General features: G+C 43.2%; 1 protein-coding gene and 1 long non-coding RNA gene across 11 annotated transcripts in view; one reads left to right on the top strand and one right to left on the bottom strand.

Moving 5' to 3' along the window:
• The window catches only part of LOC123330977, a 28,375-nt gene extending 23,510 nt beyond the window's left edge, over positions 1-4,865 (bottom strand). For both annotated transcript variants that reach the window (XR_006547366.1, XR_006547377.2), the window contains exon 1: positions 4,486-4,865. This is a non-coding gene — a long non-coding RNA (uncharacterized LOC123330977). The remainder of the gene's footprint in view (positions 1-4,485) is intronic.
• Positions 1-24,088, top strand: part of UNC5D (unc-5 netrin receptor D) — a 627,582-nt gene that overhangs the window by 565,082 nt on the left and 38,412 nt on the right. For all 9 annotated transcript variants that reach the window (XM_044933531.1, XM_044933431.1, XM_044933503.1 and 6 more), the window contains 2 exons: positions 17,293-17,461; positions 19,401-19,628. In XM_044933531.1, coding sequence (XP_044789466.1) covers positions 17,293-17,461; positions 19,401-19,628 — 397 coding nt within the window. The remainder of the gene's footprint in view (positions 1-17,292; positions 17,462-19,400; positions 19,629-24,088) is intronic.

The raw sequence follows: 24,088 nt of genomic DNA, 5'->3' as shown, positions 1-24,088 counted from the left end.
CGAGAACTTCTTTGGTCTAACCCTCCTCCAGTTTTGTGGGTCGTCTGCTCTGTGACTCTATGGTGGGGCTAATGGCGACCTCCTCCAAAAGGACTTACACCACACGCACCTCCCAGGACTGCTGCAGCCAGAGCCCCTGTCCACACCGCAGGCTGCTGCTGACCCGTGCCTCTGCAACACTCACAGGCAGGTCTGGCTCCGTCTCTTTTGGGGTCACTGCTCCTTTCCCTGGGTCTTGGTGTGCACAAAGTTTTGTTTGCACCCTTCAAGCATTTCTGGTGGGTATGAGATTTGATTTTAAATACAGTTGCACCTATCCTACCATCTTGTTGGGGCTTCTCCTTTCCCCTTGGACTTGGGATATCTTTTTTTGGTGGGATCCAACATTCTCCTTTCCATGGTTGTTCAGCAGCTAGTTGCGATTTTGGTCTTCTCACAGGAGATGAGTGCACATCCTACACCAACATCTTCCCTTCATATGATCATCTCTAGGTCCATCCATGTTACACATGGTAAGATTTCATTCCTTTTTGCGGCTGAGTAATATTCCATTGTATATATGTGCCACATACTCTCTATCCATCTGTCTGTTGGTGGACACTTAAGTTGCTTCTGTACATAGTGCTGCTAGGAACACTGTGGAGCGGGTATCAAATCTTGCCCCGCGCCCCCGCTTTAAAGTCACTTTGATGCCAAAATATTGCCTTAAGCAGCTTCCTTCCAATTCTACCCCAGGCCTAGGCATAGGCAGGATTAGGTTTTATGCACTGCTTCACTCACAAAATAGAGAATGCTTCCTGATGTCACAGGAGCTAGAGGAGCCTCACAGAAAGGCAATGGCATGAACTTGGATCTGCCAGAAGTATTTGCAGGTGAGAGGCCCTTGGGATTCTCCTGACACAAGGGTATTTAAGCAGCTAAGTCAATGCCATACACAGCCACCTTTATCAAGTAGGCTGCTTTGGAGGGCAGGAAACCAGCAATGATCACTTTTGACAAGCTTGTCTGTTTTCCCAAACTTTAATTCACAAGACTTGGGGTCTTTTCTAACATTTTTTCAGGAGCTTTTTTTTTGGGGGGGGTGGATTTTTCATCTTCTCTAAGAAAGTTTTGATAACTTTTATGAAATAAGGGTGTTTAATAGAACTATCCTATGACCCAGCAATCTCACTCCTAGGCATATGTCCAGAGAAAACCATAATTCGAAACGATACACACACCTTAATGTTCTCTGCAGCACTACTTACAATAGCCAAGAAATGGAAGCAGCCTAGATGCCCATCAGCAGAGGAGTTGATAAAGAATACGTGGTGCATATATACAATGAAATGGAACATATACTCAGCTATTGAAAAATAAAATAATACCATTTGCTGCAACATGGATGGACCCAAGATGATCGTAGTTAGTGAAGTCATACAAATATATAAACCCACTTACATGTGGCATCACCAAAAAGGTACAAATAAATTTATTTATAAAACAGAAATAGAGTCAAAGATGTAGAAAACAAACTTATGGTTACTGGGGGGAAGGAGGGAAGGCTAAAGTGGGAGATGGGGATTGACATATACACTGTACCGTATATACAGAGACAACTAATAAGGACTTACTGGAACAAACAGGGAACTCTGCTCAGTACTTTGTAATGACCTATAGGGAAAAGAATCTAGAGAATAAATATAGTTTATGTGTAGATGATTCACTTTGCTGTACACCTAAAACTAATACAACATTGTAAATCAACTATGCTCCAGTCATTTCTTTTTTTAAATAAAGGTATTTTTAAGAAATCAGTTATTTCAGAGCTTCCCCACATGTATACAGAAAATGATGTAACACAGTCATCTCACCACCCTGTCCCAGCTCACATTTTGCACCCCTCCCCATCCCATGGGCTTCCCTGTGGCTCAGCTGGTAAAGAATCCACCTGCAGTGTGGGAGACCTGGGTTCGATCCCTGGGTTGGGAAGATCCCCTGGAGAAGGGAAAGGCTACCTACTCCAGGATTCTGGCCTGGAGAATTCCAGGGACTGTATAGTCTATGGGATCGCAAAGAGTTGGACACAACTGAGTGACTTTCCCTTCCACTTTTTTCCCTGCCCCATGGTTGGTAAGCAGAGAAATGGACCAGAGCATTACTATATGGAGCTTTCTTCTGAGAAGCAATAAAATAAAATCAAAGACAAACAGTCATTTCGTTTTTCCAATTACACGGTCATGTGGATGCTGACCAAATGCTTAGACTAGAGTTAGAAATGTAAATAATCTTCCTGAAGAATGTACAAAAGGATACATATTTGGAGTTAGGGCTCAACCCAGGTGGAATATTTTCTCTCAGATGGTATGGTCTTCCCACTGGTACTTCTTGGCGTGAGGATTGGGAAGACAGAAATGGTGGTATTAGGAAATATTAACTTTGCGGGGAATGCCTTGATAATGGTGCAATAGCTTTGATAGCAAAACATGAAATAAGACCAAATGTAAGACGGGGAAGAAAGTAGGTCTGGATGGAATAAAGCAGACAGTTCCTTTTTAGTAATAACTCACAATTCAGCACTGCAGTGTAGCTGCTTCTGCACAATGGCTTCATGTAGCTTTTCCTCTCGAGTTGCCAGAACAACACACACAAAAACAAAATTATAAACAACGACTTGATCACATTGCAAGCCTAATAGAGGATACAAGCACTCAGAAATGTCCTTAGGCTGTTTGGGAGGACGTCATTTCTAGAAGACGAAACAGAAAACACAGATATGTATGTCCATTTAACTTGTAAAAATGGTGCTAATGAAATGGATCTGTTTCTAGTAAACTATTCTTTATGTCAAAGCAGACATTTGAGGCCATTTTAAAACCACTCATCCAAGTAAAATATGAAACTGCATACACTTTTCCTGGGGCACCTGATTTCACAGAAGCCAAGAAACCCCTATCATCAGACTACTACAATTACTGTAACGGTCCCAGTCAAAACCTTACCTCTTGAGTGCAAGGTGAGAGCACCTGTCTTTGGCTCTACCCTAGCACCAGGTGACTGGTTAGGACATTACTGCAGGGAGAAAGTGTCAGTCACTCAATCGTGTCTGACTCTCTGCAACCTCATGGATTGTAGCCCACCAGGCTCCTCTGTCCATGGGGATTCTCCAGGCAAAATACTGGAGTGGGTTGAAATGCCTGTCTCCAGGGGATCTTCCCAATCCAGGGATCAAACCCAGATCTCCCACATTGCAGGCGGATTCTTTACCATCTGAGCCACCAAGGAAGCCATTGAACACTAGAACCTTGTGTTTCTTTCTGCAAATATCCATGAGTGTGTACATAGGTGTGTGCATGGGTACTGGGAGGGGGTGGGTGGGCGTGGAATTTTGAATTCGATGTAAGATTATAGTTTTTAAATGAACAAAAATCAGCCCCCAAAGCAATTTTAAAAATTCAATTTCCTGAGAAGTTATAGAATTAAACTTAAATATCTTCAAGCTACCATGGACAGTTCCATTAAGCACAACTGTTAGAATGACTGCTAGGAAAACCAGAACCACTTAATACCACAATAGATGAAACCCAGTAACTCAAATGAATGATATTTTGCTACATGTGGTGACACACACAGATTTAACCAGGAGTGAAGGGCTGAACCTTGTGTAAAGGCTCAGGGCAGGTGCCAGAGAGCAAGTGACAACTGACTTCAAAGCTGAGTAAAAGGCATTCCGGGGAGTAGAATGTGCAACGGCACAGAGGTATAAACAGCATCACTTATTTTGGAACTAAGCAAATCAGAACAAAATAAGAAAAGTAGAGTGATAAGGAATGAGGCTGAAAAAATAAAAGATTTGACCATGTACAATATTGTTTGTTGACTAAGGGAAACTGAAACATACCTGGTGGGTAGGGATGGATGAGGCTTACTTACACTTGGTATGTTTTATCTCCTGCTTCATCTCCATTGCCACTTCCCACATTCAAGTATTTATTATTCCAGTATCCTTCTGAGTCCAGTAAAAAGATGTCTCATTTTGCCTAGTGCAGATATTAATAGTCCTCCTTTTCACACTCAGAATCTCTCAATTTGGACAATAAATGATAGTCATTCTACTTTTGAGTGTCCTCGTCTCTAGTTGTGAACATTTAAAATCCTTTCTCTAATCCCCACATTGCTCCCAATGGGCAGTGTTGAGAGAGAGAGACTTGGGGAAGAGGAACTCAGCAAGATCCAGCATGTGTGAATGTGTATGTGGGGGTTAATGTGGAATGAAAGAGATGAAGGACTTTAAGATAATTCACAGAATTCTGGCTTGGGAACTGACTATTAATTAGAAGAGAGAGGTTTGCCAGCTGAAGTCACCTGAGAGTTTGTGATAACAGTTGCTTTGGGAGCGACTCTGGATTTTTTTCTGGAACAAATACAGCTCTTTCCCTTATAAGAAAAGAGGTAGGAAGAAAATTGATTACAGAATAAATAAATAAAAATTATATGTATACTCACACAGAAAAAGATAACTGCTGAACTGAAATCCCATGTCACTTGTTTGGGCTTCCCTGGTGGCTCAGCAGTAAAGAATCTGCTTGCAATGCAGAAAACACAGGAGAGGTGGGTTCGATCCCCGGCTCAGGAAGATCCTGTGGAGAAGGGAATGGCAACCCACTCCAGTATTCTTGCCGGGAGAATGCCATGGTCAGAGGAGTCTGACAGGCTGCAGTCTACGGGGTCGCAGAGTCGAACATGACTGAAGCGACTTAGCGTGCATGCCTGCATGTCACTCATTTGGTTGGAGCATGGGACAACAATGCTACTCCCAGAAAAGTATGGCGATAGTGGATGCAGACTGGGTCTGTGTGCCTCATGCACAGCAGAATCTTCTGCCTTCGTTTTCTTTCCTTCCTAGCTAGGTAAGAATCTTCCAACCCTGAAGTAAACGAATGCCATACATAACATGTCAGGAAAGTAGTACAGGCTTAGGCATTAACATTACATGAAAATTGAAGAATAATTAAAAATGAGATGACATAGCTGAGTGAGGACCACAAGGGACCCAGAAGTCCTGAGTTCCAACCCCCTTTGCCACATCCTGCCTGGGCAGCTTTGAGCTACTCATTTTCTTTCTCTAAACCTCAATCTGTAAATTTTGTGTATTATTAACTGAATTCCAGGATTTGGATGAGGACAGTAGAGTGACTTTAAATAGGACAAGTCCTGTGCAAATTACATGCTACATTTTGTCTATCCATTTTTTTTTTTTAATTAAAAAGATGGAAAAGCACATGGAATTTGCTTGAGCTCTGTCTCAGTGATATTGAGTCCTTCCCTTTTAACTGCTAATGCATTCCGAGACTCAGAGGAAAGTTCAGTCCAAGTGACGTCAAACATAGTAAGTGTTCACTCTAAAATCAAGAGCCTTGTCTTAAGACTAGAGTTGCCAGATGATCCACAGGCACACTCCTAGGCATATACCCAGATGAAAGTGTGATTCAAAATGATACATTCACCCCTGTGTTCATGGCAGCACTACATTCAATGGCCAAGACGTGGAAGCATCCTAAATGTCCAACAACAGAGGCATGGATAAACAAAATGTGGTATACACAGACAGTGGAATACTACTCAGTCATAAAAGGTAACAACACCATTGGCAGCAACATGGAAGCAACTAGCGATTCTACTAAGGGAAGTCAGACAGACAAATACCATATAGTATCACTTATATGTAGCATCAAAAATATGACCCATATGCACCTATCTGCAAAACAAACAGACTCGTAGAAAACAGACCTGTGGTTGCCAAGGCAGAGGGGTGTAGAGAGGGGAAGGACTGGGAGCTTGGGAGTGGTAGATGCAAACTATGATGCAGAGGATGGATAAACAACAAGGGCTTACTGTACAGCACAGGGAACTATATTCAGTCTTCTGGTATAAGCTAATGGAAGAGAATCTAAAAACATAAAAAAAATTTTAAATAAAAATTGAAATAAAGAGCCTTGTGATAAAAGACACCCTGCATCAATTCTTTCATATGCTTCTGTTTCTGATAACACTCTGGCCTCTTGCTTGATACTTTAGAGGTATACTCTGTGGGTCCAAACAAGGGGTTCTGGGTGGGCTGGCATGTAGATGAGGAGATCAGCGTCCAGTCAAGCTGGGGAGGGTGCTTATGCCAACTTGAGTAAGCTTTGTCCCTGTCCACTCTGCCAGGCTTTCCTTGCTAGAGAGTGATGGATATAAATGAACGACACTGTTTGTTTACTGGTCAGTCACGGATTTGAATTTGGTTTGCTGCTTTGAGTTTTCAACATTTCTATTGGAATAAACACACTGATGGTATCTAGCTATCCCTTTGAGGAGATGTGGCGTTAATGAACTCTGTAACAGCCATAGGGACCCACTGGGGAGGGGAGGTGCTCCGAAATAGCAAACAGAGTTGCCACCTGTGCTCCAGAGAGGGGAGTAAATTGCTACCACTTGGGAAGCACATCAATTCCTCCAGGCTGCCAGGGCCATGCGGTGTCATAAAAGGGGCAATTTATCAAATGGTACCTTAATGGCTTAGAAGGGTTAATGCACCTTGAGCTGAAGTCTTTTCTGCAGTGAAATCACAATGGTTTCTTCACAGAGTCATTTAGGTTAGAATATAATGCCATTAACCCCCCAAAATGAGGTAGAGAAGAGAAAAATAGTGAAAGAAAGTGGGAAAGAAAAGGGGGGTTCTCACGTTGTCATCTTATGATTGCTCTTTTTGGAAAAGAGAACTTCCCCGTACCGCGCTCCTTACCCATCCCCTCCACCTCACATCCCCTTGGTCCATGCACAAACTGCATGCATGAAAATTGCCATCATTTTAATCAAAGTGCATTCGAAGCCCACAGGAGCTCACAATGTGAAGTGATTAGAGTGGTCCAGAGGAGTCTTTTAATTAAAGATGCCATTGACAAGATAACAATGGTCTGTGAATGTGGTTAATAGGTCTGAATGGAAGGGGCACCTTAATTCAGTAAGAGGAAAGTCACTGGTTTGTGAGTTTGATTGTGCATTGTAAAGGAACAGCACATACTGTAATTATTTTTATTTGTATGTGCCGTGTCTTTTATTGCTCATGCTGGAAGTAGAAATAACCTATCCTATTAAGATATTTAATATATATCATCCTTTCCATTTCACTTGGTTATAGCTTAATAAATATGCCAGGAGAAGATGCCAACCCACACTGGGGCTGCCCTCGTGCTTACTAAAGCAAGCCCTTTGAAAACCGGCATGATCAACCACCTCCCTCCCTTGGTTACAGTCTTTAAGACAAACCATAACAACTTCCCAGGACCCCATAAAGTTAGAGGCAGATAGGGAGCTTCACTCTGCACGTGAACTTCTGCAGCTGAAGCATGAAGATAACCAAAGGTCAGCCGACCCCCTCAAAGGTTGTGTGGTGTTGGGGAGATGGCAGTGGGTCAGGAGGCAGCAGAAGAGGGCTCTTGAGGTCCTAAATTTAAAGTGGACAAGCCATGAAAAGCCCAGTGGTAGACAGAAGAATGGCACCCCAAAGACATCCATACCCTCATCCCTGGCACCTTACATGATGAAAGGGACCTGGCAGATGGGATGAAAGGTTAAGGACATCGAGAAAGAGAGATCATCTGGATTATGCAGGTCAGCCCACAGAAGGATCCTTCTAAGAGGAGACAGGAGTGTCTATCAGATAATGAGATTTGAGGATGTCACAGGTCTCACCGATGAAATAAGGGGTTTCCACCCAAAGAATGCCAGCGACCTCTAGAAGCTGGGAGAAGCCAGGAAACAGATTCTTCTCCAGAACCTTGAGCAGGAATACTGCCCCACTGACACCTTCATTTTAGCTCCCTGGGACTTTTGTCTACATAACTGTAACATACATTTGTGTTGTTTTGATCCAGTAAGTCTATGAAAGTTTAGTAGCTCAGTCATGTCCTGCTCTGTGACCTGAGGGACTGTAGCAGCCCGCCAGGCTCCTCTATCCGTGGAATTCTCCAGGCAAGAATGCTGGAGTAGGTACCTATTCTCTTCTCCAGGGAATGTTTCTGACCCAGGGATAGAACCCAGGTCTCCCTCATTGCAAGCCAATTCTTTACCATCTGAGCCACCAGGGAAGGTAAGATCCAGAAAGCCTATGGAACAGCAATAATAGGAAACCAACACAAGCATCTGTTGTGGCCACACTACACTCCCCAAAGTGCTGTTTTCCTTACTCCAGTGTCTGTGAATACCATCTTAGCAATTCACATGCCAACATTACACCTTCGAGGTTCAGGTTTTGGAGACCACGTCCCAGAGAACATCTGTCTCTTCTACTGCTGGTACCCCCACCCAACACCACAGGACCCCCATCACTAACAGGAGATTCTGATCCCAGCTCTGTCACAAGGGGGTGTGACTTCGGCCCTGTCCCTCCACCCCGTGCCACACCCTCCTGTCTCCTTGATGGTGTTGCCCTGATTACTCCTGTGTCCTGTCCCTGCCCCCACCCAAATGAAGTGCTGCTCTGACAGGTTCCTCCAGAGAAGGCTGTTTTCCCCATCCAGAACGGCATGAGTAAACAACTTAGCAGATAATAAAACCTGTCATAGCAGCATACCACCTAGATCCACTCTTCTCCCCTCTCTGGTTCACTTTAAAGCGCTCTCCCTAAGCCATCATTATTCCGCTTCTCCTAGTAAACAAAGCTAAACGCCGACACTGCATGAAAGATGAGGTTTAAATTGTGTCTAGGAACTGGTGATTTACACATGATTTGTGATTCCTTTAGTATATTAATTGGTAAACACCCAATGAATGTGTATGTAAACTAAAGCGGCTGAACATATGCAGACAGTTGAATCTCTCAGTGGGGTGTTGCTCACATTTCAGCAAAGTCAAATCCTCATTCCAGCCTGTGTGTAACTGCTCGCCCAACCCCAAATCCCATGTGCCAACTCCCCACCCATGATCCTATTTCAGATAATACCAAGTGGGTGACACCGATCTTTAAGCCTTTTAATAGTAAAGCCATATGCTTCCATCCTCTGTAAACGGTGCCCGTTGGTTGTTGTAATCCACTGTTCTAACTGCTCCTCTCCTGCCCCACCTAACGGCGTAGAATGGTGTGAAGAGCTGTAACATTAGTTCCAGTGACTGCTCATCAACACCCCAACCGGGCAGCCTTCTGTACTAACACATGTACTATTTAGAGAAAGGCGATGTAGGAACTGACCCTGTGTATTTGCATTTTTCAACCATAGTGGTGGTTGGCGGTGGTTAGTCGCCAAGTCGTGTCTGACTCTTGTGACCCCATGGACTGTAGCCGGCCAGGCTCCTCTGTCCATGAGATTCTCCAGGCAGGAATACTGGAGTGGGTTGCCATTTCCTTCTCCAAAGCCTTCATAGTGAGCATTTCAACTTGACCAGCATCTAAGTTCCATTTCAGAAGCCTACTTGATCTGTATCTAACAGACCACTCCGCCCCCACTGTGTAAGGCATGGCTTCAGATGCTTTCTCAGGAATCACTCACGTTTTCAAGAACCACACTTTTCTCAAACAGTAGTGCCTAGCTAATGTGCATGCAGACAGTCCAAATGAAAAATACAAGTTCCTGGTCCCTATCTCAGAAATACTGAATCAGAATCATGGGTGGTGTCCAGGAATATAATTTTAAACAAGCTACCCAAGGAATTTGAACCACATTACAGTTTTACAGCTACTTAAAGACTGAAAGAGGAGTCTACTGTGATAAAGAGATTTTGTTCAACTTATTTTTTTCCTCTATTCTGCCCTTAATCACCTATCCTCCCTTTCTAGAAGTCTGTTTTGTTAAATCATATTCACAGGACTTCCCTGGTAGTCCAGTGGTTAAGAATCCACCTGCCAATGCAGGGGACATGGGTTTGATCCCTGGTCTGGGAAGATTCCACGTGCCATGAAGCAGCTAAGCCCATGCATTACAACTACTGAATTTACACTCTAGAGCCCAAGAGCCTCAACTACTGAGGCTCCAAGACTAGAACCCGTGCTCTGCAACAAGAGAAGCCACCGCAATGAAAAGCCTGTGCCCCACAACAGAGAGTAGCTCCCACTCGCTCCAAACAGAGAAAGCCACGTGCAGTACTGAAGACCCAGCACGTGCGTGCTCAGTCACTTCAGTCGTGTTCGACTCTTTGCGACCCCATGGACTGTAGCCCTCCAGGCTCCTCTGACCATGGAATTCTCCAGGCAAGAGTACTAGAGTGGGTTTCCATTTCCTTCTCTGGAGGATCTTCCCGAACCAGGGCTTGAACCCAAGTCTCCTGCATTGCAGGCAGATTCTTTACCACTGAGCCACCAGGGAAACCCCAAGACCCAGCACAGCCATAAATAAATAAATCTTTAAAAAATAAATCCTATTTACAGAGCAGTTGTTGGTTAGTTGCTCAGTCATGTTCGACTCAGCGACCCCATGGACTATAGCTCGCCAGGCTCCTCTGTCCATGGAGTTCTCCAGGCAAGAATACTGGAGTGGGTTGCCATGCCCTTCTCCAGGAGATCTTCCCCACCCTGGAATTGAACCCCGGTCTCCCGCATTGCAGGCAGATTCTTACCGTCTGAGCCATCAGGGAAGCCCACTGGAGTTGAGTCCCCCAGGAGACCTAGTCACACTATCGGGGTTGACTGATGTGCCACGCTGGCTTTTCTAAAGGGCCTGTCTCTCTGGGAGATCCTGAGATGGTGTTTCCTACTGATCTCAAAGATTTGGTCAGAGCTGTGTAGTGACACACACATCAGACTCGAGTAAGACAAGAGAAATCATAAACCTCAAACCATGATTTTTATCCATAGTGATGTTAGCACTGTTGGTCAGTATGAGGATTTCAGGGAAAAGAGAAAAAGAATAATAACAGTTAAAACTCTGTATCATCTCAGGTAGAAAAGTGTAGGAGGCTGGAGCCAGCTAAGTATAGCTTTCATCTATCGGCTTTTTATGTCTGTTCCATTAAAATATGATTTAATTATGGATTGACCCAGGGTCTGGCATAGTAAAACTATCATTACCTTCCTACCCGCATTCCTGAGTGATGCTCTGGGTAAAGGTGATCAAAAACCTACATTCCTCTGTAATGTAGACCATAAGGAGGAAAGGAGAGAGTGATGATTACCAAGCACAGCATGGCAGATAACAATAGTCAAAACCATGTCTTTAAAAATGGAGCTGAGTGTTTTGTTTGAAAAGAGTGACATGCTGCAAGCCTAGAATTGGGTCAAGAGATGTTGAGAACAAAAGCCAAATGTGCCCAGATGCAGCTCCAGACCTGCCATGGGCATGCCGCCTTGCAGCCGACCTTCACCGTGACCTTCTGTTGACCTTGGGGGGCAGATGATACTGCAGAATGTGAGTCCCCACGTGGCAAGGTCTGGACCACAACCTTGCCACCACCAAGTTCAGAACCATCACATTCTGTGCAGCCGTCAGCGACCCTAGTGATTTCATTGTAGGAATTCTGAACCTGAGCCCCTCTTCATTAGGATCTTTTTGTTTGTTTTGTCAGAATTTCACATTTAAGGAAAAGCTGCAAGGATAGTACAGGTGACTCCTGAACAACATGGCTTTGAACTGGATGGGTTCACTTTTCAGTAGTCAATAACTACAAGCTGTGTGTGGTTGGATCTGCAGGTGTGGAGCCACAGCTACGGAGAATCACGGAAGTTGAAGGACAGCCATAAGTTATGCATGGGTTTTTGACTTAGCAATGTTGCTGCCCATACACTCCCGTGTGGTCAAGGGTCCTCTATGTAGAGTTCCCAACCTTCCCACGCCCGGATGCACAAACGTTAACATTTTAGTATGTGTTCTGTGTTCTGCTGTTTCTCTCTCCGTGTGTGTAAATACTGGGTTAGCCAAAAAGTTTGTTCCAGCTTTTCCATGTTAGAGGCAAACTTGTGGCCAACCCAATAAAATACACACACACACACACAGTTTTTGACCATTGTGAATAAGATATTCCTTTGCCCCCAGATACTTCATTGTGTGTATCCTAAACACAAATTGTTACATGACCAAAGCAAATTATCAAAATCAGGAAATTAACATAGATACAATACTATTATTTACCTCACAGACTTTATTCCTATATCACCTGTTATCCAAATAATGTCCTTTATGGTGATGAAAATTCAGGTCCATTCACTACATTCTGTTATCATGCACCTTTTTTGGTCTCTCTTAATCTAGTGCAGTTTCTAAGTCTGTTGCTAGTTCATTATGTTGACTATTTTCAAGAGTGCAGATCAGCTAGTTTGTGAATATCCCTCAAGTTGGGCTGATGTTTGTTTAATAAATTCTGATGCTTAGTGTCAGTATAAGTATTATTGGCAGGAATGTTACAGAAGTGATGCTTGAGTTCCTTTTGCTTTTTCATATCAAGAAGTATGTTCTGAAAATTAATCCTTTTACTGGCAAGATTAACTGAGAACTTGGGTTACATGCTGTCTACCAAGGTTCTCAAGTATAAAGTCATGTCGATCCTTTGTAATTAATAAGTACCTTGTGGAAAGATACTTTGAAGCCATGCAAATCGTCTATTATTCTTCAAACTTTCACCAGAGTATAGAGCATCCTATTCATAATCCTTAACTGAGTCAGTTATTAATGTGGTTAGTTGTCAAATGATGACTTTCTACACTTATTAGTTGGCTTCTTGTTGTATGGACTTCCCTGGTGGCTCAGGTGGTAAAGAATCTGCCTGCAGTGCAGGTCTGGATTCAGTCCCTGTGTTGGGAAGTATCCCCTGGAGAAGGGAATGGCTTCCCACTCCGGTATTCTTGCCTGGAGAATTCCACAGACAGAGGAGCCTGGCGGGCTACGACTGAGCGACTAACACAACATGGTTGTTTGCTTCCGTATGCAAGAGTTTTTCCCTTCCCATTCATTCATTCATTCATTTATATCTGTATCTTTCCTGGTTCCTTATTTTATTCAATGGGTTATCATCCTTTACTACCATTATTCACTGTGATGCTCCAAATGTCCCATGCTTGGTCACTGGAAACCACTGGTTCCTATGCTTTCTTCATAAGTATTTTGAGTGCTTGTGGCCTATATTGGGAACTGGGCAGGGGTACAACAATAAAATAAATTAATAGTGCAGTGCATTGGAAGGCAATGAGTGTAAAATAAAAGAAAAACAAAGATCAGCTAGCGTTCAGGGTGAGAATGTCGCAGTGACATTGTTCAGGCCTGACGGGGGACATGCCTTGTTATTGAAGGAAAGGGAGCAAAGGTCTGTGGGGCATGAGAGAGCTAGTTGTGGGGACATCTGAAGGAAGATTCCAGAGCAGGAGAAATAGCAACACTTCCATAAGTGGGGGGAAGAGGGCGAGATGTTGGCATTTTCAGTGGGATTCCTCTGACTGCTGAGTTGAGAAGTGACCGTGATGGAAACACGAAAGCACTGCCAAGGTGCCTTCAATTCCCATAGTACTCATCCTAAGGCAGTGGAAATCCCCTTAAAGCACGTGTGTTGTGATAAGGGCAATCTATTGAATAAATTTTGGAGTAGGAAACAGCAACCCACGTCAGTATTCTTGCCAGGAAAGTCCAATGCACATAAGAGCCTGGTGGTCTACAGTCCATGGGGTTGCCAAGAGTCGGACACAACTGCGCGTGCACACATGCACACATTGAATAAAGTAGCCACCCAAAAGCACAGTTGCTGTAGAAATAAGGCTCAAAAAGGCAGGAGAGATGGGAGTTGAAGATTGAGAAGCAGAACCCTCACGCATGGAGTACATACTAGGTGCTTTTTAGGCTTTACTTCTTTTCACTCCAGAACAATCTTAGAGTATATCCTCTTTTTTTTTTTGACCACACTGCACATCATGCAGGATCTTAAGTTCTCTGACCAGGGATCGAACCCACAACCTTTGCATTGGAAGTGCAGTCTTAACCACTGAACTCCCAGGGAAGTCCTCGAGTAGATGTTACATGTTATGGGAGGCAAGTGAGGCTCCACGGGGCTTTCCGTTCTACCACCCTGTCTGGTTTTCTTGACACAGAAAAGGTCAGTGGAGGGACGTGGTGTCAGAGACAGTGCCATGAAGCACATAGAAAGGACATGATAAAGTTCCTTTCCCCTACTTCTGTGTTCTCTACGGCTCCTCTGCTACTCTTGGTTCTCTCGCTGTTAACTCACCCGTTAGCCATGTGGGGCTTTCTGTCTTGCCAGACTCCCAGACAAGAGGCCCTGTGCCCTTTACTAGCACCCTGTCCTGCCATGTATATTTATTTGGTGGGTAGGGACATCAAAGCTAAACAGATGGCAAAATTTTCCCCAGAACTCTCAGCTGCACTGCCAGAGCAGAAATTTGAATTCACAACCATGTTTCTATACAGTTGATCAATAAAGCCACCTGCTTACACAGACCTGGCTCTTAAATTATGGATCTTTTTATATGAGCATTCATAAACATGTACAGCATATATATGGAGAAAAGGCAGGGGCTGGTAACAAAATGAAAAAATTAAATAGCAAACATCTCATACAACCAGACTTTTCATACATGAGTGATGCACAGAGAGGCTGTTCATATTATGGTCCAGAAAATCACTGCTGTTATTAGTTCCCAGTTATTGGTAGCTCACAGCAATTTTAGAAGAATGCGTTGCCCTTTTTTTAACCTCTAGCAAAAGCATGAATACTTCCTTGGTGTATGTAATACTGGATTGGCTGAAAAGTGCATGGGGTTTCCCATAACATCTTATGGAAGAACCCAGATGGACTTTGCTGAACTCAATATGATGTAGGCAAACTTAAATGCCATCTACATATGCCTTACAAATCTTCGGTTTTACCCAGTTATGAGCTTCTTCCCTCAGTCCTGTTGCCCCCAGATGTCCTAGGTCTGTATCCATGACTCTACTTGGATGACATTTTTTCCTGCATCTTCTTTGGGACCAAGGACCAGCCATCTCCTAGCACCAACAGAGAAACACAGTGCATCTGGCCACAGGGCTCAGGAGCTCCAGAAATCAGAAATCTGGGCTGACTTTGCCGCCATCTCTTTGGCTGACTGCTCTGTGACCTTATGTTGTTAATACCTGTGCACACAGGTGTGTGGAGCACTTTAATTAATATTTGTAAATCTCCCTGATTGCCCCAGATAGAAGGTGGCAGAAAAGGGCAAATCATTATTAATCACAGGGGGAGAAAAAAATGGAGAGATTAAGTTTTGTTCCTTCACCAGAGACAGACCTACCCACACGGACACTGTTTTCACAGTAGGAGGATTAGACAGAAGTCTTATTTTCTTTGCGCTTCTGGAAATGTCCCATGTCTGCTTAATGCGAAGTCCCATTCCAGGTCCCACCTAGGTTTCTACGTGCACCTTCTCCAACTCCTAATGCTGTTTTAAGTTATTACTGAAAGGCGCCTTCTATTCACGAGTGTGAGAGTTCATCTAATGAGCTGCTTTCAGTTCATTTGGCATTAAATAATTCCCCCAATTCCCGTATGTTTGAACAATATGTTCAACAAGGGGGAATGCTTGTCTGAAAGCTATTAAAGTTCTTTTAGGAGCTTGTCCTCTGTCACTCATATGCACGCCAGCTATCCCTGTCTGTGAGGATGCAGGCAGCAATTACCCAGAAAACGTTCTAATGGCCACTGGCAGGCGTCCATGCGCAGACTGCCGCCTCGTGCTGGCTAGAGCCCTCACTGGAAATTCACATTTGAGTCAAACCTCGAGTAGAGCATTCTAGGCTGTTCACAGAACATTACTGATTACTAATACCTGAGTTTCCAGACCCACCCACCACCTCCCCCCGACCCCAACTTGGCCTGCCCTACTTAGAGATGTAAATGCATAAAAGGCATATTTTCTGTTTTGCCTAAGCTTTGTCTGGAAAGGAAGAGCTGATAAATTTGGTTGCCTACGAGGAAGGCTGACTTTGGGAAATGCAGCTTTTTGGAGAGGGAGGAAGACCCTGTGATCATACTCAAGTCTGCTTTAGGTACAGGAGATATGAGATGCTCCTCCTTGCTTATCTGCCTTGACTTTTGTTGCAGCAGCAAATTATAGATAATGAGCTAAAGGGTGACCGTGACTGACCAGAGAGGGAAACAAGCAGTGTCAACAAAAGCAATTCAGAAATTAACATGTTAGATGTGCTCGTGGAAAACCTGGTTGTTTATACAAGACCACAGAAAAGGTAGTATCTTTTAGTACTAACTTCATCCTGCTCTTTTGATCAGAGATGACATTCTTCAATGCCCTTCCTCGGTGAGATGAGAGAAAGCTTAGGCAATAATACCAATCCTAGCTCGCATGTCACACTGTTCATCTGAGAATCCTGAATTGCTTTACAGACTATATTCTGAATCAGTATATTTCTTACAAGTGAAAATACCGAAAAAAAAAAAAAAATCAACTAGCTTTTTCTAAAACACATAGCAGTTAGGGAAAATGGGTAGACTTCTGGGTTCTCATTGATTGCTGTCCTATAACCCACCCCATCTTACTGTTTAGGGACAGAGATTAAAAAACAAAAGCCACAAAAACGGAACAGGGAGGCATTCAGTCAGGTGGTATTATTTCCTTTTAGTCAAATTTCTTTGATCTGTTTCATGGCTCTGCCTTTTTGTTGTAAATTATTCACAACGCAGGAAAATCTGAACACCAGGTTTAGGCAGAATGATTTTAAATTTATAGCTAAAATAGGAAAATATGAAAGATATATATTTATGTATTTGATTATGCAGTTTATAACTGTCTACTGTGCCATCACTATAAAACTTGTGCATTTGCACATTGGCAGAAAATAAATGTTTTTGAAACCAGAAGAGACATTCAATCTGTATTCATTTGAAGTGTTGCTTTGTTTACAAAAGTAATTTGTTTTGCTGCTGACTAGCATTAAACGTATTTGTAGGAGGAGTTGTTGGGATTACCAGATTGGTCATTTCTACGGCAGCTTTGGCTTTGGTCATTGATAACATCATCAACGAGAATGAGGATTCAGCAGCTGGTGTGTGACATGCCAGCCAGGTCTTTTCTTTCTACTGTTCTGCCCTGTCTTTCTGAAGAAGCATCTGTCATTTTATTTTTCAAAACCTAGATATGAAATCTAGGCTTACCCTTAGTCTGTATGCTTGAGTGGTTCAAGATAGATGTCTGTAGTCCTGACCAAGTACCCTCTAGAAGGTGGTGTTCCCCAGGAGGGTGTCCTAGAAAGGGTTTTGCTAATAACCCCTATAACTGAATTCTCATCCAGGTATGCCCCTACTCCTTTACATGTTTCTCTCTTTTATTCTTTCCCAACCGTACAGCCTCCAGTCAGATGGATCCGAGGTGCTCCTGAGTCCGGAAGTCACCTGTGGTCCCCCTGACATGATCGTCACCACTCCCTTTGCCCTGACCATCCCACACTGTGCGGACGTCAGCTCTGAGCACTGGAACATCCATTTAAAGAAGAGGACCCAGCAGGGCAAGTGGGAGGTGAGACCCAAGAGCCTTCCTTAAAAACAAACAAACAAACACGGCTGTAGGGAGTTTGGAATGGACGTGTACACACTGCTATATTTAAAATGGATACCCAACAAGGACCTACTATATAGCACAGGGAACTCTGTTCAGTGTTATATGGCAGCCTGGATGGGAGGGGAGTCTGGGGGAGAATGGATACATGTATATGTATGGCTGAGTCCCTTCACTGTCCACCTAAAACTATCACAATACTGTTAATCGGCTGTACTCCACTATAAAATAAAAAGCTTCAAAAAAAAAAAAAACAAAACAACAACAACACAGGGTTTAGGTTCCACCTGTGGAATGGAATTAACTTTACCTTCTGTTCACACAAGTCAGCTGTGAAATTGGTGAGCATTTGCTTGTTTTCCAGGGGGTTGGCGGCCAGTATTACGACATCCTCAAGGTGTTGGCTAGTCGTGTGTGTGTCACGTGTGTCATAATGGGGAAAAGAAGCCAGAGAGGATATGAAGCTTTTTGCTTTGATTTTGGAATACAGTTGTAATCACCCCTACAGGCATGTACCCTGTGCACCTGCCTTTCGTACGTGAGACGGTGACTCCTGCCTTGGTTCCCAGGCCATTTCTCTGCCCCAGCTGACTTTCCTTGTGGCCTCTGTGGGAATTAGGGAAGAGGCCCAGGGTAAGCCAGCTGTATTCATAAAAGGAGTCACTATCTGTTTTTGCCAAAATAGGGGTTGTAACAAATTTATATAGAAGTATTCAGGAACAGAGTAGCTGCTAGGTAGATGTGGCTGAATGAATGAACACATTGAAAATCATTCTGTCTTTCCCTGTGTATGTGAAAGCATGTAAGAAACAGCATAAGGAGAGAAGAAAAAGAGACAAACTGAGAATCCACAAGAGAAAAGTAAGGACAAGAGAGCCGGTCACAGCGAAGAAAGATTGCAGGGGGCTGGCTATTTTAAGTGAAACCTGGTTTATCTGTCTGATGGGGATTCCTTTGATGTCTGTCTGGGGTCAGTTTGCCTGAAGGCAGATGAATTATCTTGTTGGAACACAATGACCTGTTCCAGCTAGCCCTGGGATCTTACCTCCCAGGAGATGCTTCAGGAGAAGGAAGTAAAAGGAAAATCATGTTTCTTGAGGAGAAGAAAATTCCCAGTTGCTTCAGTGGATTAGTTACCCTGCCCAGCTCTGTCTCGAAACTCTTCTTTGTTGAAAATGCATTCTGCTATTTATTCAGTTGTGATACAACCATAGGGGAATTTCCAGGGGTGTGAGGTTCCATAGGTTTTATAAAGGGGCCGGATTTGGGGCTCTTTTTCATTACATCTTGCTTTGCCTTGATTTTTACCACATTAGTTTTTCTTCCCAGCACTTCCTCACAGTCATTTACATCCAGATGGTGTTAGATTTACCCACTATCAAATCGGTCACACATACCTTAGCAGGGAGGGTGACATACTCTGATACATCTTAGTCAAACCATTTATTGGATGGTCCCTCGTGCATGGTTTTGATGGAGTGAAAAGAAGATAAAATATTTGAAAGAAAATAAACATTACCTTAAGGATATTGGAAGAGGTTTTCAGAAATAGACCTTTATAAAATAAAAACATAAAAGTTTGCTCATTGATGTTAAGGTTCAAGGCTGTTTTTGTTTTGTTTTTTAATTTGGCCTTGGACAAATTAACTGAAAATTGTAGAGCTTTGAAAGTGATGTTTGTTATAACCTACTAAATCGAATTCCTACTCTGCACTGAATATAGCCATTCCTTCAGCTCCTTATGTCAGCAGTTATTTTGATAAAAGAAAAACATTTAACACCAAGAAAATGAGTTCAATAAAAATATTCTGAAAAAAAGATGTTATGTCCTTGCAAAGTGACTGTTAAATCACATTGTGTTTCCCAAGCTGAGAGAATTCAAGATGCCTTTTCCCAACAGGAAGTGATGTCGGTGGAGGATGAATCCACATCCTGCTACTGCCTGTTGGACCCTTTTGCATGTCACGTGCTCCTAGACAGCTTTGGGACATATGCCCTCACCGGGGAACCCATCACAGACTGTGCCGTGAAGCAGCTCAAGGTGGCCGTTTTTGGCTGCATGTCCTGTAACTCTCTGGACTACAACTTGAGGGTCTACTGTGTGGACAACACCCCTTGGGCATTTCAGGTCAGCCTTTTTCTCTAGTTCCTCTTGTGGTATCATGGGAACATGGGGTTTCCTAAAGATCGGTGTCAATAGCGAATCTGATTGCAGAGGGCGGGTCTGGACGATGAACCCACATCACTGGCTCAGTGGGGATACCCATCTCGAAACAAGAGCTGTGTTACCATGTGCCCACTGGTATGCTGAAGGTACGATGGGGTACTTGGCTCTCAAGAAGAGAGGAGGGGTAAACTAATACACCAGACTGTGTGCTAAATGAGAAAACTGACTCGAAGGATAGTCATAATTCAGGAAGCAGAGGCCCAGTTGCGAGAGAGACATCTTTGAGGATCCTTGGGGAACCTTCTTGGAGAAATGAGATCTGAGACCTAAAGAGGAAGGGATGCCATGTCCAGAGAGGAGACTGGCGTGAACCACAGGAACCGGAGTCATTTGATGTGCAGCTGAGCAATGAGACAAGTGGTTGGATCACCTGAGGGTTGTAGTTCGGGGACAACAATTATAAATCATCCCTCTCAGTAGGTAGTCCCATGATATCTTGAACACACAGTCTGTTCATTTTTAGGGCAGAGATGGTTCCTTTCCATTTTTGCTCCTTTTAATCACATATGATCCTTTTTGAATTAGCACCTCTCAAAGAGTACAGGTTTATTAATAGCAGCAAAAATAATGCAGAAGTGCCTGTGTAAGCTCTGCCCGTATATAAATAGCATAGCTCTCCTGATGCACCTCATCCCGGGTCCCAGCTATTCCAGTTCTGAATCATTAAGCCCATTATGCTTTCCCTCCGTAACTAGCTTTTAAGACACTGAGCTGGAAATCTCATGTGTACCAGTGGAAGAGAAAAGATGACTTGAATCCTGAACATAAGCCAGTAGAGGTGACGCAGTACCAGCTTATGTGCCCACATTTCCCTATCTCTTAAGTAGCACAGGCCATTATAAAGGGCACGCTTCGGTATCTGACTGTTCACAACAGAGCTTTATCATGAGGGGTGCCATTTAGTCAAGAACATCAGTGTAAGCAGTTAAACCTCAACCTATGAATGACATCTTAAACTCTTCCTCTGCTTTTGAGACCCTGTAGTAAGAGGATTTCTCCAAGATAAAAATACCTAACGGACATTGAATAATCAAAAATCAACTGACATGTGATATCACTTCTATGTGTAATCTAAAAACATGACACAAATGACCTCATCAACGAAACAGAAACAGACAAGGAAACAGACTTGAAGCTGCCGGGAGGCAGCAGGGGAGAGATCGGGAGTTTGGGCTTAGCAGATGCACACTATTGTATATAGGATGGATAAACAACAAGGTCTGCCTGTATGGCACAGGCAACTATATTCGATATCCTGTGATAAACCACAGTAGAAAGTGAAAGTCACTCAGTCATGTCCGACTCTTTGTGACCCCATGGACTGTATAGTCCATGAAATTCTCCAAGCCAGAATACTGGAGTGGGTAGCCTTTCCCTTCTCCAGGGGATCTTCCCAACTCTGGGATTGAACCCATTGCAGGCAGATTCTTTATCAGCTGAGCCACCAGGGAAGCCCAAGAATACTGGAGTAGGTAGCCTAAAACCACAATAGGGAAGACTATAAAAAAGAATGTATCTATGCATATATCTGAAGAATGTGCAGTACAGCAGAAATGAACCCAACATTGTAAATCAACTATACTTTAAACAGAAAATTAACTGAGGTTACTACAACCACTGAATAGTTGTAAAATGTGTCGTACGCTACTTGGTGGTTTAGTAACTCAGGCAGATTTTGAAATCTCAGTGAACATGGAGGGCTGGGGTGGATTTCCAATCTCCTGTGTCATATGGGTTACCCACTGCTAACTAGGGTTACCCTGAGGATCTGTTCATCACAACCGCCTTGGAATTAAGACCTCATAACCGGTTTGGATTTTGCTTTGAATAACACTCTCACTGCTAATGTATATACCAGCAAGTTAGACATTTGCCCAAGGAATTTCTAAGTGACTTGCAGATAATGTATTTTCATTCCTACTGATTGCTACCAGATTCTAGAATAGCTCAGCTGTTCACAGATGAATTGCCGTGGGAATCATGAAAATGAAGCTCAAACCACAGCTTTTCAAACCACTCTCCATTCCTGTGGGTAGCAGATCCTTTTTAATCAGTGCTTGAAAAACTGGCATGCTCCAGCTAATTGAATATAAATGTCTTTATTTCATTGAGAGAGACTTCCTAAAATTCTTTAATTTTGCTGTAGAGAAATGTTTTCCAGTGGAGATACCTCTGGCCTGTTTGTCGGAATCTATTTACCTCCAGTGATTCCTTCTCTCTCCTATTATGTCAAATAAACCTGATTTTAGAGTTGAGTTGGGTTGTACTTGTTATTGACAGGATGTATGTGACAGCTGTCATGAGCAGCAAAGGCCGTGCTTTTCCCCTGGGGTTCTGAGAGATCACCAGACTTGGCTGAATAACTTTTCTGGCCTGAATCTGGAAAGATTAAAACATAACTCGTAGCTTTTCTGAACACAACCATTCACTGCCTGGTCTTAGTCTCGGAGTTTTGTGCAGGAAAGGAATCTTGCTTTCTGGGTGTTTATCTTGCTAAGTGAACATGTTCACAACCTTCTCCCCAAGTTCATTTAAACTACCTTCGTATCCCAAATCATCTATGTCCTGTTTTTCATGGCTTCATGTGCGGTATTTAGTTAGAGGGAAATATATAATTACAAAGCCATTAAAATAATTCCACTTGAAGAAAGCCATAGCAACAGTCTACAAGACTTCACACATTATTATTAGCTCCCCCCAACTTGAGTGGTGTGAGCTGAGCATCTTCTATGCAATGATGAGTCACCTGCTATAACTCCAATAGAACCCTAACTTCTTAGTCAAAATTCACAGGTAGTTTTTCATAAAGCCTTTCTGCAGAAATGGCCTACCCTGGAATTTTGCCTGTTAGCACTGTAATGAACATGTCTGTCATGATTTGGAAAGAGGCCAGCGTGCCTCTGACACTGCTGTCTTTCTCGTGCTGCATCTTTCAGAACTCAGAGAAGTGAAAAAAGTCTGAGCCCAGCCAGAACTGGGCTTGTAACCAAGAAGGAAACCTAGTTAAAGGGCATAGTTGCATTTTCACGTCCCTTCCGTCTCCCCGGGAAATTCTCGTTGTTCAGTTACTAAGTCTTGTCCAACTCTTTGCAGCCTCATGGACGGCAGCACGCCAGGCTTCCCTGTCCTTCACTATCTCCTGGAGTTTGCTCAGACTCATGTCCATTGAGTCAGTGATACCATCAATTATGTCCCCCAATTATGTAAACCCTCACCCTCTTACTGGAAATCCTTGGAAGAAGGGCAGCTTCTAGACCCAACTCTCCTGTCTTTGTAGAACCAGGTGGGTACTTGGCCCCACCAAAAAAAAAATATATATATATATATTCCTTTAGAGGATTTTAATCAAACACACACTCTTCATTTTCAGCCAGGCCCTCCTTCTCTTTTGGGCTTCCCCGGTAGCTCGGTGGTAAAGAATCTGCCTGCCAGGGCAGGAGACAGGGGTTCAATCTGGGTTGGGAAGGTCCCCTGGAGAAGCAAATGGCAACCACTCCAGTATTCCTGCCTGGGAAATGCCATGGACCAAGGAGCCTAGCGACAGTCCGTGGGAGTGTCATGGACTCAGGAGTCAGGCATGAGTCAGGCAAGGAGTCAGACATGACTTAGCAACTAAGCAACAACAACCTTCTCCTGTGCCCCCTGCAAGGCTGCTATGCTCACTTCCCATTTGCTCTGAGGATATTTCATCTGAATCCTTGTAGCAATTTCTTTGAATGACAAAAACAAAATACCTCAGGTACCTAGGTAAGACATAATTAATTTAGTTTCAGATATTTGAAGATATGTTAAATAAATCTAAAACCATCTCTATAGAAAATTAAATCAGGTCAGATAGGCTTTATTAAAAAAATATATAATAATAAATGCCATCTGCCCGAAGGTGAGAAAGGGACCAGTGACTTCCTGCTCCTGTATTTCTGTAATAATTAGAGCTGCAATTTTATGTTTGTGTGTTTGACATTGCTGCTTTTGATGAATTCAAACCAAAGGTTGCAGAATGGTGACTTATTTTCAAAACTGTAATATGCTAAGACCTAAGTTTCTGTTATCGTGTTTGTATTACGTTCTCTCTCTCTCCCCACACACACAAGTTCAAACAAACCTTGACACAGGGAAAGCAAGGAATTAAGCACTTGCCATATCTTAGGGGGGAAAAAAACGAAAAGAAAAAGCAACTAACGTTTTTCTCCGTTGCTTCCAGCACTCCTCTGCAGTACCCCCTTGGTCCTCATTACTTACTTGGCATTAATGTGGATTTAGAATCTAATTTCAAAGGATTTCCTCCAGATATAGTTCTTGTGTTTATCAATAATGCAACCTTGGGAAATATTGTTCACGTACAGCATTTAAAGGAAAAC

The sequence above is a fragment of the Bubalus bubalis genome, chromosome 1 (genome assembly GCF_019923935.1).
Source record: "Bubalus bubalis isolate 160015118507 breed Murrah chromosome 1, NDDB_SH_1, whole genome shotgun sequence".
Lineage (NCBI taxonomy): Eukaryota > Metazoa > Chordata > Mammalia > Artiodactyla > Bovidae > Bubalus > Bubalus bubalis.
Note: the sequence above shows the minus strand (reverse complement) of the source record. Positions and strands in the feature narration are given on the sequence as shown.